This window comes from Triticum dicoccoides, chromosome 2B (assembly GCF_002162155.2).
Source record: "Triticum dicoccoides isolate Atlit2015 ecotype Zavitan chromosome 2B, WEW_v2.0, whole genome shotgun sequence".
Taxonomy (NCBI): domain Eukaryota; kingdom Viridiplantae; phylum Streptophyta; class Magnoliopsida; order Poales; family Poaceae; genus Triticum; species Triticum dicoccoides.
In genome coordinates this window covers 279408392-279424780 of record NC_041383.1, presented here as the reverse complement: position 1 = coordinate 279424780, position 16389 = coordinate 279408392, and the positions used below count along the sequence as shown (strand labels likewise).

The following is a 16389-nucleotide window of genomic DNA, read 5'->3' as shown; positions in this document are numbered from 1 at the left end:
TACCAGGGGGGTAATACTCGACGACAGATCAAAGTAAAGGTTGGACTGGTGTATTGATCCATAGAAGACAATTGTTTTAACTTGTCCGAGAAAAGAGATCAAAGAAGAACAATCATGGTCGGAACCACGATTGCAGAAGGCCAGATCCTAGATATAAGATGAACTTATACCAAGGAATAATTCATTTAAGAGAAGCTTTAATGATAAGATCTACATCGTGTCCATGGGCATGAACACAAGTTCAAGGTCGACTCCCACTTCTCCAATGCACAACCTTTCATTCACTTCTCGCGCTCAATGAAGTTGTAGTTTTGAAATTTTATCTGGCAAAATACCAGAAGAGTACGACTCGTGAAAACTTTCGAGTTCACACCTATTAAGGAAGGCATAGGTTCAACCCATTGGGGCATCTTAGAATCATATACCAAATCTTCAGAAGTAATTAACTCAAGCTCAAAGGCAGAGCATGGTTGAGAAAGCAGAGGATACAATTTACCAAAGGCATTATGTATCAGAGGAAAGGCTCACAAGGTTATTGAATATGAAGGGCGTTGTCAGATAAAATCCAACAAAGGATCTGGTGGTCCACAAGGGATCTGACGTGAGCATCGGTACTCAACTAGAGGAAGAAGATTGCAAGGAGATCAGATTATAGAAACAACTGACTAACTCAATTGTCAAATGCAAAGGAATTATGATTTCCAAATCAAGGGATCAGAAGCAATGCTTTGAGTAGGGATGGATAAGTTGAATAGCCTTAGGGTACAATCAATGACAATTGGATTGGTCGAGAACCAATTCCAGTTAAAAGAATGGCAGCTTAGCTGGAGAAGTAATTTATAAGGATCAATGATGATTGCGTGCATTCGCAAACATATTGAGTCAACAGACTCAAAATGATAATGACAAGGAATGTCATTAAGACTACGAGACTTATGGGATTAACCATAATGCGAGCAAACAAGAATTTCAAGAGCCAAAGGCTCCAGAGGATTTTCGGAAGATCGAATAGTATTTTGAAGACTTTTGTGAAACTCATGAACAACTGGGGATGAGCGGATACTTGACAAGTGCGGCGATTTATTTGAAGGGGTATTCATGTGGCAAAGAACTGCTAGGCAGTAGGCACGAAGTATTCTCGGAACAATAGAGAAAACTTCGGGTATCTTGTAATAACAAGAACAATGGGGAATGATCGTAAGAATGGCAAGTGTAAGTAGTTATCCATAAGGATTTATCGGTGGTCGGGAATAGCAAAAGTGATGGGCACAAAGTCTCGAGAGAATATCAAAGAGTATCTCCGAAATCTTCTGGTGCAGTCGGTGACCATCTGGACTGAAGGGGCTCTCCGGGAGAAAGTATTTTCGAGAACCTAAAGTTAGTTTTTAGTAAAAATCGTTTAACCCGAATAGAAGAGGGTTCAGAATCCCAGAGTAAAGGTCGAGGAATAAAAGATCCTAATACCTCCCGATGGCGACGTGGGCCCATGGGCCACACAGCCATGTTAGTAAAAGTTTTTCAATGACTAGACTCGACTTCGGCCAAGGAGTTGGAAAGGGGGATTCCTACAGGCAGTCGGCTCTGATACCAACTTGTAACGCCCCCGATTCAATCGTACACTAATCATGCACGCAAATGTGTACGATCAAGATCAGGGACTCACGGGAAGATATCACAACACAACTCTACAAATAAAATAAGTCATACAAGCATCATAATACAAGCCAGGGGCCTCGAGGGCTCGAATACAAGTGCTCGATCATAGACGAGTCAGCGGAAGCAACAATATCTGAGTACAGACATAAGTTAAACAAGTTGCCATAAGATGACTAGCACAAACTGGGATACAGATGGAAAGAGGCGCAGGCCTCCTGCCTGGGATCCTCCTAACTACTCCTGGTCGTCGTCGTCAGCCTGCACGTAGTAGTAGGCACCTCCAATGTAGTAGTCGTCGTCGACGCTGGCTCCTGGCTCCTGGACTCTAGCATCTGGTTGCGACAACCAGAAAGAAAGGAAAGGGGAAAAAGGGGGGAGAAAGCAACCGTGAGTACTCATCCAAAGTACTCGCAAGCAAGGAGCTACACTACATATGCATGGGTATATGTGTAAAGAGGCCATATCAGTGGACTGAACTGCAGAATGCCAGAATAAGAGGGGGATAGCTAATCCTGTCGAAGACTACGCTTCTGGCAGCCTCCGTCTTGCAGCATGTAAAAGAGAGTAGATTGAAGTCCTCCAAGTAGCATCTCCAAGTAGCATATCCAGGTAGCATCTCCAAGCGCATCTCCAGTCGCATCGCATAGCATAATCCTACCCGGCGATCCTCTCCTCGTCGCCCTGTAGAAAAGCGATCACCGGGTTGTCTGTGGAACTTGGAAGGGTGTGTTTTAATTAAGTATCCGGTTCTAGTTGTCATAAGGTCAAGGTACAACTCCAAGTCGTCCTGTTACCGAAGATCACGGCTATTCGAATAGATTAACTTCCCTGCAGGGGTGCACCACATAACCCAACACGCTTGATCCCATTTGGCCGGACACACTTTCCTGGGTCATGCCCGGCCGCGGAAGATCAACACGTCGCAGCCCCACCTAGGCAAAACAGAGAGGCCAGCACGCCGGTCTAAACCTAAGCGCACAGGGGTCTGGGCCCATCGCCCATAGCACACCTGCACGTTGCGAGGGCGGCCGGAAGCAGAACTAGCCCCCTTAATACAAGAGCAGGCTTACGTTCCAATCCGGCGCGCGCCGCTCCGTCGCTGACGTCTGAAGTGCTTCGGCTGATACCACGACGCCGGGATACCCATAACTACTCCCGCGTAGATGGTTAGTGCGTATAGGCCAGTAGCCAGACTCAGATCAAATACCAAGATCTCGTTAAGCGTGTTAAGTATCCGCGAATGCCGAACAAGGCCAGGCCCACCTGTCTCCTAGGTGGTCTCAACCTGCCCTGTCGCTCCGCCACCAAGTAACAGTCGGGGGCCGTCGGGAACCCAGGCCCACCTCTACCGGGATGGAGCCACCTGCCCCTTCAGCCCCCAACTCCGAACAGTATCACAGGTAATGTAACAGTGTAAAGAATATAGTATATGCCTGTGATCACCTCCCGAAGTGATCACAGCCCAGTAGTATAGCATGGCAGACGGACAAGAGTGTAGGGCCACTGATGGAACACTAGCATCCTATACTAAGCATTTAGGATTGCGGGTAAGGTATCAATGACTGTAGCAGCAATGACAGGCTATGCATCAGAATAGGATTAACGGAAAGCAGTAACATGCTACACTACTCTAATGCAAGCAGTATAGAGAAGAGTAGGCGATATCTGGTGATCAAAGGGGGGGGCTTGCCTGGTTGCTCTGGCAAGAGAGAGGGGTCGTCAACTCCGTAGTCGAACTGGTCAGCAGCAGCGTCGGTCTCGTAGTCTACCGGAGAGAAGAGGGGGAAGAAATAATGAATACAGAGCAAACAAAGCATCACAAAATATAACAAGGCAATACGCGGTGTTCGGTGTGCCCTAACGCGGTAGTAGGTGATACCGGTGAAGGGGGAAAAACATCCGGGAAAGTATCCCCGGGGTTCCGTGTTTTCGGGCAGAGGAGCCGGAGGGGGAAAGTTGCGAGTTTGATATGTTAGGGGTGTGTGGTGGACGAACGGGCTGCGTATCCGGAATCGTCTCGTCGTTCTGATCAACTTTCATGTTGAAAATATTTTAATCCGAGTTACGGATTAAAAGATATAATTTTCTAAAGATTTTATTAATTTCTGAAATTTAACTAATTAATTATTTAATTCGAAAATGAATTTATGACGTCAGCATGATGTCATGCTGACGTCAGCAGTCAACAGGGTTGACTTGGTCAACCTGACAGGTGGGTCCCGTTCGTCATTGACTGTTTAGTCTAATTAATGTTTAGCTAATCTAATTACTGTTTAATTAAACTAATTAGTTAATTAGGTTAATCTAATTATGATTAATTAACTTAATTAATTCCTTAATTAATTAATTAATTTAATTATTATTTATTTATTTAATATATATTTTTTTAATTCTTTTTTTTATAAAACCGTTCTGGGCGTGGGGCCCCCTGTCATAGGCTCACAAGGGCCAAAAGCGGGTGTGGGCTAACGGGTTAACGAGCGCAGCCCAGATGGGTGGACCCGGCAGGGGCCGGATCTGGGAAGCGGTGACCACGGCGAGGTCATGGCCGGAGCGGGGCGCGCCGGCCGTGGCCTGTGGAGAGGCGACCGCGGGGAGGAGCGCTCGGGGCCGGCGCTGTCGGGGGAGCAGGGGGACGGAGGCGAGGGCGCCGTCGACGGGGCGAGCGAGGAGCGGTGGTGCTCGCGCGGGGACAGAGGGGAGAGGGAACCGGCGCGGGAGTGAGGCAACGGTGCGGGGCGAGGCCACGGTGAGCGCGGGCGGGGCGCGTCTTGAGGCCGGACGGGGCAGGCGCGGGCGGAGAACGACGGCGATGGGAGGGGGTCGGAGCATGGCAGGGAGCCATGCGCCGGCGCGGACGACGCGGGCGTGCAGGTGCGCTGCTGGAGCGCGGGGAAGAGGAGAAGGAGGGGGGTCCTCACAAAGGGTTGCAGGGTCATGGCAATGGGCTCGGGGAGGACAGGGACGACGAGGTCGGGGTCGGGTCGGCGACGGAGATGAGGTCGAGGCGGCGAGGTCTCCGGGCGGTGGTGGCGTGACGACGGGCGACGACATCGGGTCGGTGACGAGGCGAGGACGCAGCTTCAAGCGAGCGCCGTGCGAGGGAGAGGAGGGGCCCGGAGGAGTCCGGGAGGGGCGGCGCCGGCGGCGGTTTGCATCGGGCACGAGCGTGCGGGGGGAGGTGATCGAACAGGGGCGCTCCTCTCCCTGTGCCGATGCGTATGTGTGTGTGTTGCGAGTGGCGGCGCTGGGAGGGAGACGAGGGAGAAGTGGGGATCGTGAGGGAGTGGGGCGCTAGGGTTCGGGGAATGGAGAGGCAGGCCATATAGGCCACGGCCGGGGTGGGCCGGTTGGCTGGCTAGCTAGCTGGGCCTCATGGCCCAGCGGGGGGGGGTTCTGGTCTTCTATTTTTTTTGTTTGTTTTGTTTGTTTTCTTTTATTTATTTTCTCCTCTGTTTTAATTCAATTTAAAATATTTATGCATCTTATAAAACTGTGTCTTCTACACCATAATTATCTATGTAATATCTAGTACAAACCGAACAATTTTATTTTAATGTTTGAAAACTTTTATTATTTACCAAATTTTAAATTTGAATTTGAATCGGTTTCGAATTAACTCGAGATTAGCAACTATAATCGAGGTGACGCGGCATCACTAGCAGAGGATCACTGTAGCTTAATTACCCGGGCGTCACACATGGTCTGTCGGCTTCGCCGCTCCCTCTATGGTCTTAAACAAGCCCCTCGTGCTTGGTTTGAGCGCTTCGCCTCTGTGGTGACTGCAGCTGGTTTCTTGCCCAGTGATCGTGATCCCGCGTTGTTTGTTCACACGTCTCCTCATGGTCGGACTCTTCTCCTTCTTTATATTGATGACATGATCATCACGGGTGACGACTCTGACTACATTGCCTTTGTTAAGGCCCACCTTCACGAGCAGTTCCTTATGACTGATCTTGGTTCTCTTCGCTATTTTCTTGGGATTGAGATCTCCTCCACCTTTGATGGCTTCTACATCTCTTAAGAGAAATACATTCAGAATCTTCTTGCTCGAGCTGCTCTCAGTGATGACCGCACTGTTGTGACTCCTATGGAGCTCAACGTTCAGCTTCGTGCATCTGATGGCGACCCTCTTCCTAATCCCACTCGCTATCGTCACCTCGTCGGTAGCCTTGTCTATCTTGCTGTTACGCGACCTGACATCTCCTATCCAGTTCACATCCTGAGTCAGTTTGTTTCAGCCCCCACCTCTGTCCACTATAGTCACCTCCTCCGTGTTCTACAATATCTTCGTGGCACGATCTCTCAGCGCCTTTTCTTTCCTCGCTCCGGTTCTCTTGAGCTCCAGGCTTACTCTGATGCTACCTGGGCTAGTGATCCCTCTGATCGACGCTCGATGTCTGCTTACTGTGTCTTTCTTGGTGGCTCTCTGATTGCCTGGAAGACAAAGAAACAGACTGCAGTTTCTCGCTCGAGTACAGAGGCTGAGTTGCGAGCCATGGCTATGTTGACGGCTGAGGTGATCTGGTTGCGATGGTTACTTGAGGATTTTGGTGTACCGGCTACTACCTCGACTCCCTTACTGTCAGACAGTACTGGTGCTATCAGTATTGCGCGTGACCCGGTGAAGCATGAGCTCACCAAGCACATAGGTGTGGATGCCCATTTTATGCGTGCTGCTGTGCAGGATCAGACTCTCGCTCTTCACTATGTGCCCTCTGAGTTACAGTTGGCTGACTTCTTCACGAAGGCACAGACTCGAGCGCAACATACCTTTTTCCTCTCCAAACTCAGTGTTGTTATCCACCATGAGTTTGAGAGGGGGTGTTAGATGTGTATAGTCCCCTTTCGGTATATCCCCGTTGTATAAGGGATTTTCTGCACTTTGTCACACATGTATATGTAATGACCTTTGGCCCTCAGGAAAAGTAGTTGCTGTTTATCCAACAGTTTCATGTTGCAGTTCCTCATAGCTGGACAACAACATCAGAGAAATCATAACAAGCGGATGCACCATAGAAATTGTTCACTTCAGAACCGAGCAATTAAGATGGTGGACTTCATGTCAATCAATCTAAATTTGAGCTACTCCTTCCTTCCATCAATATAGGACCTAATGCGTTTTTCGAGGCTAATTTTGACCTAGTGTTAGAGCAATAATATATGACATACAACTTGCATAAAGCATACCGTCAAATTCATATGTGAAAGGAGCTTTCAGTGATATATTTTTCACATTATGCATGTCATGTATTATTAATCTTGTCAATAGTCAAAGGCATTCTCAAAAAACGAATTAGGCCCTATATAGATGGAAGGAGGGAATAAAAGTAAGAACCAAGAATTAAAATTTAAGCACTCCCTCTGTAAATAATTATAAGAGCGTTTAGATCACTATTTTAGTTATTTAAATGCTCTTATATTTGTTTACAGAGGGAGAGGGAGTACTGACATACAAACAAGCACCAAGAAGAACAATTTGCCATCGTGACAAGTGCTTGACAGTGCCGTCTCCTCTCTCAAGTGATGTAAATGTTACATTCATGTGTGTTGTACATGCTGCAGAGTGCAGGCTTGAACTACTAGATTCCTTCAGGCGTGAGTGAATCACCGACATATTATAACTATTGTACAAGTTTCCCTCGGCCTACAAAAATCACAATACACTGCAAAAGCTTCTTCCAGCTTTGTTATCTATAAACCCATCTTCTTGGGCCTCAGATATGTCGAACCTTTCTTCAGACCCGGCATAGAGATCTGCTGCTGCTGCTTGGCTCTCTTCCGTCGCTCCCTCTCCTTCTCCACGAGTGCTGCCTCCGCCTGTTCCTGCCTCAGCTTCTCCATCTCCTCTTCCATGGCCGTCTTCTCCTCCTTCTGTCTCTTCTTGTGGTCCAGCAGGGAGGTGTCCGTGTCTTTCACAGAGAAGAACATAGGACCCAGCTCCGCCAGCCATTGCGGATCCACTGCGCTCACACACTGCATATACTCCTTGGTTGTCAGGACAAGCTCGTGGTACACCACATAGTCAGGGGTGTACCCGAGACCATACAGAGCACTGCTCGGATGCAGGTGGCACGGCATCCCATTCCGGCAGTTGACATACTCTCCTATGCCCTTCAACCTTGCCGAGTTATGGAAGTACGCCGAGCAGATAGCTTTCCTCACCACGTCCCATTCCATATGGCATGATGTCAGTGGGATCTTCAGGGCTTTCAGAATGTCTAGCAGTTGAGATCTCACTTCCCGAGCCTTACGGAGACCCTTAACATGGAGGAAATGGTCATTGCACCAGTCTCCTCGATATTGGTTTGACTTCCACTGCAGGTATACATTCAGGAGCGTTAGGTGGTCAGACTCTGGGACAAAGAATTTTTCCCTTGCTGCGTCGCTCTCCTCTGCTCGATCTTTTGGCCGGAAGAAAACTGAGGGTACTGAGAGCATGGATACAATGGTTAATACTTCATCAAGGCAGTCCAGCTTCTCCCCCATGAGAAGCATCTTTGCTAGAGTTGGGTCCAATGGGAACTCCACCATCTTCCAACCTATTTCTGTAAGTCCACCAACATTGTTCAAGGCGCCCAACACCCAGAGCTGGTACATGGAGTTGAGGATATTCTCCTGGGGGGGTGGGTCCATGAAGTCAAAATCAAGCAAGTTTTCGACTTTGAGGGACTTCAGTAAGAGAACCACGTTTCCCAGGTTAGTCCTTTGAATCTCTGGCACGGGGTTAGGGAGCATCTCATTCTGGTAAGCTGATTCTGTGAACAGCCTGTAGCATGTGCCAGGACCGGTTCTTCCAGCACGTCCTGCACGCTGGTCTGCAGCTGCTCGACTACACGGAAAAACTTGAAGAGCATCCATGCCCATCCGTGGATTGTATACCTTCATCTTTCCATACCCGGTATCAATGACATAGAAGATGCCATCCACTGTGAGGGATGTCTCAGCAATATTGGTAGCAACAATGCATTTGCGAGTGCCCTCTTCTGCCTTCTGAAAGATCTTGGCCTGCAAGTCAGCAGGCAACTGCGAGTAAATCGGCAAGATGGAGAGCTTGGGTACATTCTTCGTGGATGACGATATTAGCTGCTCCATGCGCTCAGCAAGAGCATAGCAAGTAGCCTCGATCTCTTCCTGCCCGGTCATGAAGATGAGGATGTCACCAGGGCCACTCGTTATGTGAATTGTCATGGCCTGCTTCACTGCCGCTTCCACATAATCTTCACATGGTGTTTTGCTAAACAAGATATTAACTGGAAATGTCCTGCCTGGAATGTTAAATACAGGCACACTGCAGACAAAGAAAATAATTATAAGGTTTGCAGACAGTGGATTCAAATCTTTATAATGGAGAAAAAGATATAGCATGTTCTCTTACCCTCCAAAGAACTTTGAGAATTTGTCTGCATTTAGGGTTGCAGATGTGACAATTAGCTTAAAATCCCGCCGACGTGCAACAACCTTCTTCAATATGCCAAACAAAACATCAGTATTGAGGGATCTTTCGTGTGCTTCATCCATGACGATAACACTACATAAAAGAGGGGAGAAAGCATTAATACAGCAAGCAATATTCCAAAACTGAGGTATATGAATATCACAAGATTTATCAGCACTACGAGAGAACAAGGGCAGGTTAACAGCATACCGATATTTATCAAGGTCAGCATCTTTCAAGGTTTCACGAAGAAGCACTCCATCTGTCATATACTGCAAAACAAACATAAGGGAAAATTAATTGTTGAACTTAAGAATGTTAACCTAAAGTGTTCTCCGAATGTGGCCAATTATATCTAATCAGAAATCATAAGGCTAAGAATGTTAACCTAAAGTGTTCTCGGAACGTGGCCAATTATATCTAATCAGAAATCATAAGGCTAACACAACTATGAGGTTACCAGCCTATGAATTGAACCTTTCTATATCAAGTTTTTCTAACACTACAAATATACACAAGACATGTTGATGTGAACTAAAGCACAAGCAGAATTGTACCTTTATTATAGTGCTAGAACAAGTGACGTCCTCAAATCGGATAGCATATCCAACTTTATCACCAAGTTCGGTTTCCATTTCTTCACTGACCCGCTTGGCAACACTCATGGCAGCCACACGTCTCGGTTGAGTACAGCCAACAACACCAGTTGTGGTATATCCATCCTCATGCAGGTACTGAGTAAGTTGAGTGGTCTTCCCAGAACCAGTTTCACCAACGACCACAACTACTTGATTTTCACGCACAACCTGCTCCATAGCAGCAGCATAACAATTGTTATTAGCATAATAATCATTTGAGAGAAACTAAATACAAGATACAGAAAGAAGTCCAGAATGGTGCATAAATATATGTGTTCTGAAAGGAAACTGGATTCCAAACTATTCCTATTTGAATGAAGCAGTAGGGATTTGTATATATGTCCTTCTAGGTGATCTAATGGTCTTCACTCAACCATATTCCAAATTTGCAACCGTTTTGGATTTTGCGTACATCACAATTCACGGTATATAGAAGTAATCATACAGCTTCAAAATGTGCCATGTAGTAGACGGAAGTAACTCAAAAATCATTAAACAAACAGAACACTCATAATAAGTCTATAAAACCAAGTACAAACCTGTAGCAGGTCATCTCGAACAGTATATATGGGAAGATATTGTCTTTGCTGAGAAAGAGATTTAGATCTTGCAAAATCACTGACAGCTTCTGCTTTTTCCTTCAAGTGTTGCGAAAACTTTGCTTCCTCCTTGAAATCGATCTCCCCTTGATCACCAACAACAGCGGTATCTGCATCAACCTGATTTTGCAGAAGTGAGTAGAACATATGGACAAGTCACAACATTTTTCAAGACATACACATGAAATGTGGCAATAGTCTACCTGTTCAGACGTTTTCTCAACACCCAATATATTTCCAAGATTAGATCCAGCAAGCTCCCAGAAGCGTTGCCGCGACTTGTTCTGGCTCTGCTTTTCACGAATTTCCCTAACCAAAACAGAACCCTTTCGTGCAATGATAGCCATATCAGATGTTGGATCCTTCAGTGGCATTACAGGCTCTGCTTGCTTTGTGTATACAACTCGCCCATCCAGGAAGGGAGGTTTCGTATCTGCCAAAAGTTAAGCCATCGACTGGTTTTAGTTCAAGTGCATGAATGTACTGCAAACAGGCAGAAAAAATTGTTATCAAGAAAAAACATCAAGGGCATGCCAGGGCCGAGCCATGTTCTATTCGCTTCAAACCTAGCTACTACTCCCTCCGTTCCTAAATATATGTCTTTTTAGAAGTTTCAAATGGACTAGAACATACGGATGTATATAGACATATTTTAGAGTGTAGATTCCCTCATTTTGCTCCGTATGTAGTACCTTGTTGAAATCTCTAAAAAGACATATATTTGGGAACAGAAGGAGGATGTATTATGTAACACAAAGAAACATAGAAGAATCGCAAATATATTTTCAAATTGACATATGAAGGATGGAAACATGTGAGCGGTTTGATGCTTGCTATCATCATATACTTCCTCTGTTCCAAATTATAAGATGTTTTGGTAGGCTATAAAATAGCCTAACAAAACGTCTTATAATTTGGGATGGAGGTAGTAGAAGCTTTTGAGAGTGAATGATCAGAAAGATCGCAGGTTCACACTGAACACTCATGTCCACCAGCTACTTAGTCAGCACATATACCAGCAATGGAGATGGGAGCACTTAGCCAGCACATATACCAGCAAATGGAGATGGGAAAGCAGACAAATACTCCCTCCATTCACAAATATAAGATGCTCCAACTTTTTTGTTAATCGGATGTATATAGACACGTTTTAGTGTGTTTGTTCACCATTTCAGTCCGTGTATAGTCCATACTGAAATATCCAAAAGATCGAATGGAGGGAGTAGCTATTAGCATTGTGCTGGTTAATTTATACATTACAAACATATTTAATGTTTCCATCACTTCACAAGAAGGAATATTCTTGAAACTCTAATGCAAGAGAAATGGGGGATGGTTCACAAAAGGTTTTGTGTGATGCTTGTTTTAGTCACAACTAACGCTGCAAGCAGAACATCGCCAAAATGAAATTCTGAAGGGAAAGAACATACCATGAACAAGAAGTATTACTTTACGCTCGTCCTCATCATCAAATTCTGTCTGCACCTCTGTTCCTCTAACAGCTCCAGACCTCAACAATTGTCTGTCCTCCCACTGAGCATTATCAGCAGTCATCTGTGATAATTTCTTGCTCTGAGAAAGGGTCATCAGACTACCATCTTTACGAGTCTGCAAGCAATAAAAATAGTTAAAAAACCAGTGTAACATGTTAAATTGACGAGTAAATGATAAACTACCATATTCGCTGAAATGCAATTGAAATATGTGAATGTGATACTCTTGAATTAGCATCCTAATTTTTGCTGTACGAATATTATAATAAGATTAATAGAAGTTCCTGCTGATGAAGCATTTAATTCATTATGTCCAGCCTACCAGGATCCGTTACTTAACAGAGGAAAATATTACGCCCTCCGATCAATAATAAGTGCCGTGGTTTTTAGTTCATTATTATGGATCGGAGGGAGTACAATAGATGTCTCTCAACTGGACATTTTACAATGCATTTTGACATGTATGAGTACAATATCAGGTGGTTACAGGAAAACTGAAGCCACAATACATGACACTTTACTAGAACAAATTTGTGCTTAGAAGATAAAGTACTAGACCCTACATGCAGTCATTTACCATATACACTGACATAGTTTTCTACTATGGGGTTGCAATAATATGTGCTACTCCTACTCCTATGAATAGAGCTAGTGAATGTTAGAATGGAGTACTTCAAAGTGTGATTAAACATTTAAAAACAATACCAATTTCTTAGGCAATTGTGCTTCCTTCTTTTTGTAGGAGCTATCATCTGCAGCATAATTATCACCATCGAACACAGTGTTGTGTTCTTCACAATCATACCTGAAGAATTTGTGAAGGTTAGAAGAATGACTAGCTAAACTTGGTTTTCTGACAATATAAGAAATGTTGAGTTGCTATATTCATTTATAAACACTAGGACAGAAGGAATTCTTAAAAGGGTAAGTACCAAGCACGGTCAGCATTATAATCCATCTCTTGCATCATTTCCTCGGTAATCTCATAGTTCCTATCAGCAGCTGAGGGGCTTCTATCAGCTTCAGCATCCTGAAATAAGAGGGTAATGATTATAGGTATAATGACCACGGATCGAAGAAACAGAATCAGAGTTTAGAAGAACCTATAAAGTGATCCGAAAAGAATCATGACTTACATTTGAAAAGGTAAGCTGATGAGATCTTCCACTGGAACTTGAATACGAAGACCCTTTTGATGAACCTGAAGCCCTCACAGGAGCAGGTGAGGGCGAAACATGATCCCAAGGGGAGGCTGGACATTTAAAAGAGCATAGATAATATGAGTATGAGTAAATTAAAGTCAGGTCAGTGAAATATGAATTAACATGTTTACTTTCACAGAAACAAAGTTAAATATCACAAAAGATAGAGCTGAACTGTCTTTACCTGCGGAACGGGGTGTATTCCCGCCTAGCCAAGGAGACACCAATCGTGCATCAGGAGATGCAGCAGCTAGCATAGGAGATCGTGTTGGATAATGTCTTTGGGAGCCAGGACGATCATCACGGTACTCCCGGCGAGGTGTATCTTCCCATTCCCATCGGCCACTGTCCCAGTCAGATCTTGCTGTAATTGCAACCACACTCCTGTCAGCTTGCATGTTAAGCCAGACAAGAACCAAAAATGACAAAGAATACTATACCAACAAAGTACCAGGTGTTCTTGAGCTTCTCAAGCTATAGTCATCCCGACTTCTTTTGTTTGTGTAGTCGATAGATGTAGATCTGCTCCGTTCATTACGCCTACTATTCGATTCCCTGTCATCACGGTATCCTCGCTTTCCACTGCTACTATAACCAATGGATGCAGATGTCTCGCGTTCACCACGTTTGTCACGGGATCCTCTGTCATCATTCGGTTCGTACCTAGAGGCGGGGGTCTGTAAGCAACAAGGAAATAAATGCTGAGTTTAGTAAGGTGAACATTAAGTAATAAAACTCTTGACAGAGTGAGCCCTAAACCAAGCGAGAGAATGTTGTTATCACTGACCTGTTGCCGATGGGATTCATCTCGATGTCTGGGTGTAAGACCCCTTTCATTCTCATCAGTGACTGTAGATTCTGAAACAGAGTATAAAGCTTTAGTTTGACTAAGTTACATCACTGAAAATGAATAGTCGGCATACAGCCATAACACAGTAAGAGTATATATCTCAGTAGATATTTTACGCCAGAGCTGTATATATGGTCAATGGATCAAGAGAAGAAGAGGCACCTTTCGACGATGTTTTCTCACTGGAATTGGTTCCTCGATAACGGCGAGCCACGCTGCCACGGTCACCACCGGACAGGCTGCTTGCATCATTTTCTGTAGATCCTGGCCTCTCATCTTCATCCATAGAAGAAGCAACAGTCACTACCTTCTCAGGAGGCCGCTTAAATGAATTGTTACCTTCCTTTTCTCTTTTCTTGTGTGCGAGCAGGTCCAAACCTGCAAGACAGACTAGCGATTAGCTCACTCTAAATCTCTAAGCTCCTGGCATGGCTACACGTGTTAAAACACGAAGTGGGATCAGTTCATTAAGTCTACACATCGCAGGTGGCGCCGAATTTGACTAGCAGATAGCTCTAGATTAGAAGATGTACAGCCCAAGCATCATACCTAGCGCGGATTTCCCCGGCGGAGGCCGGTACATGACCTTATCCTTGGTCGGCAGTATCAGACCCTGCGCCGTGTCATCCTCCGGCCCGAGGGTGCTTGTCGTCGCGTCGAGGTCAAGTCTCCCATCGGAACTCATCGTGGTGGCGGAGCCAGGAATTTGCTACTTGGTATTCCTGTCAAATTTTTTTTTGGCCAAAGCAACAAAATAGAACAAATGTACAATAAGATGGCAACATCGATGACTCAATGACCATACATCGATAAAAGTAGCAAAATATCATTGTGGCAATATCTCTAGCAATTAAGGAAGATTACATAACAAAGGAAACTACAATATGACTTTACGATCCCCTTTTTAGAAGAGATTGATGACATCCTCATCTTTCACTTGTTTGAAGAATTCTCTCTCAACGAATGTAACCAAGCACTTCTCAAATATTCATCATCCATTTTGTTTCTTAGCGAATTCTTCACATATTTCATCGAAGAAAATACCCTCTCAACACTAGCAGTAGCTACCGGAAAAATGAGCACCAACTTAAGAAGTTTGTAGACAATATAATATTGTTCATTCTCTTTTGACTTAATCATCAAATCCATCAGATAAACATTCTTCTTCTTGAAACTTCAATGTCCATTTAGTTCAATTTCAGTTTACAAACAATCAGTGAATGGCTTCTACTCCTTATAACAATCATAGGCGGTGGCATTTATAGCAAATCTTCAGATTTCTTAAATAAACAGAGGGCAAAAAATACCTTGGTGGAGCACTGGAGCTGTGCCGTGGTCAGTAGAGGAGGGGTCAGCGGTGCATCCGTGGAGGAGAGGACTGGAGGTGGAGGGCGCCAGCAGGCAGCGGCAGCAGGGGGTCCGGGGAGGCCGGAGGCTGGATCCCCGAGCGGCCGAGCCGGTCCGGGGCAGTCCGGGAGGGGCGGACCGGCCGAGGGGGAGGGTCGGCCGGATTGGAGGAGGGGACGGGGAGGGAGAGGGCCGGCCGGAGTTGGAATCGCCGCCGCCGCTAGGTCTAGGAATCGGAAACAGGGGAGGGAGAGATGCACGGCGCCTCGGCTGCTCGCTCGCCCGCGCGCGTAACTAGACAGCGCTTGCTCCTCTCTCCGGGCGTAGCGCCAGTAGCCGCGTCGGGAGGGCGGCAGTGTATCGCTCGCCGGCGTTGGGGGCGGCTGGCCGATGGAGGAGCTGCGGCGGCGGGATAGAAGCGGAGGAGGCGTTGGTTAGTGGGGTCGATTTGGGGAATCAGATGTAGAGCCAGAGAAGGCGGTACGGGACGGGCTGGGTCGATTCGGGACTGATTGATCTGAAGGCGGTATATGAGTCGAACTGGTCTATTTTGTTTGGTTTTGATGAAGGATATGAATCATGGTTGGGTTTGGGTACCCTAACTTCCTATTTCGTTGCCCCCTCCGACTGCTGCAGCCTGCACAAGCACATACTTCAGTGCACCACGCACGTGCAAGAGCGCGGCGCAAGGGCAGCACACACGCTTGACCGACAACCCCGCGTGCACGCAGCAGGCACGCCAGGCAAGCACGCACGCCCAGCACGCAGCGTGCGCGGCACGCCCGGCCGGAGTACGGAGAGATCCGCCACCATCTGCGTGAAGAAATGAAGAGGAAGGAGAGAGGGCGCTGCAATTAGAAGATAGGGAAGGGGGGTCCATGCCGCCGCGCAATCACCTCCGTAGCCGTGCTTCGATTTATGCCGCTGCCGCCACAGGAGAGAACATAGATGGAAGGGGGGAGGGATAGGGTTGGGGGAGGTGAATGAAACGAGAGGGTCGTAAAAAACGTTTTGCGGTTGCCTTCACATCAAGCATGCCCGGGATGCCTAGGTTCGTGAGATTTTTGCAGACAGGCAATATTCCTAGCATCCGGCTAGCCCTATCCTTGCTCACCCACGAACCGAACGACTGGCATCCATGTAAAAAATGGCTACCCCTATTCCAG

The 16389-nt window shown here is 46.1% G+C and overlaps 1 protein-coding gene across 1 annotated transcript; it reads right to left on the bottom strand.

Annotated features, from left to right (window-relative positions):
• Window positions 1–7117: 7117 nt before the first annotated feature.
• Window positions 7118–15737, bottom strand: LOC119363521 (pre-mRNA-splicing factor ATP-dependent RNA helicase DEAH7-like). Its single transcript, XM_037628891.1, has 16 exons — window positions 15184–15737; window positions 14426–14598; window positions 14039–14254; window positions 13814–13884; window positions 13478–13703; window positions 13211–13390; window positions 12961–13076; window positions 12757–12854; window positions 12530–12629; window positions 11762–11939; window positions 10535–10764; window positions 10272–10451; window positions 9652–9900; window positions 9305–9366; window positions 9035–9187; window positions 7118–8947 (listed from the first exon to the last, which is right to left on the bottom strand). Exons 2-16 carry the CDS (start codon window positions 14559–14561, stop codon window positions 7351–7353), a joined length of 3792 nt encoding a protein of 1263 aa, XP_037484788.1. The 5' UTR covers window positions 14562–14598; window positions 15184–15737; the 3' UTR covers window positions 7118–7350.
• Window positions 15738–16389: the final 652 nt, after the last annotated feature.

Excerpts from the sequence above, each read along its gene's own strand:
- LOC119363521 (XM_037628891.1), bottom strand. The coding sequence starts at position 14,561 with ATGAGTTCCGATGGGAGACTTGACCTCGACGCGACGACAAGCACCCTC. Across the intron at positions 13,885-14,038 it reads TGAGAAAACATCGTCGAAAG|AATCTACAGTCACTGATGAG; the intron begins GTGCCTCTTCTT and ends ACTCTGTTTCAG. Across the intron at positions 10,765-11,761 it reads AGTAATACTTCTTGTTCATG|ATACGAAACCTCCCTTCCTG; the intron begins GTATGTTCTTTC and ends AACTTTTGGCAG.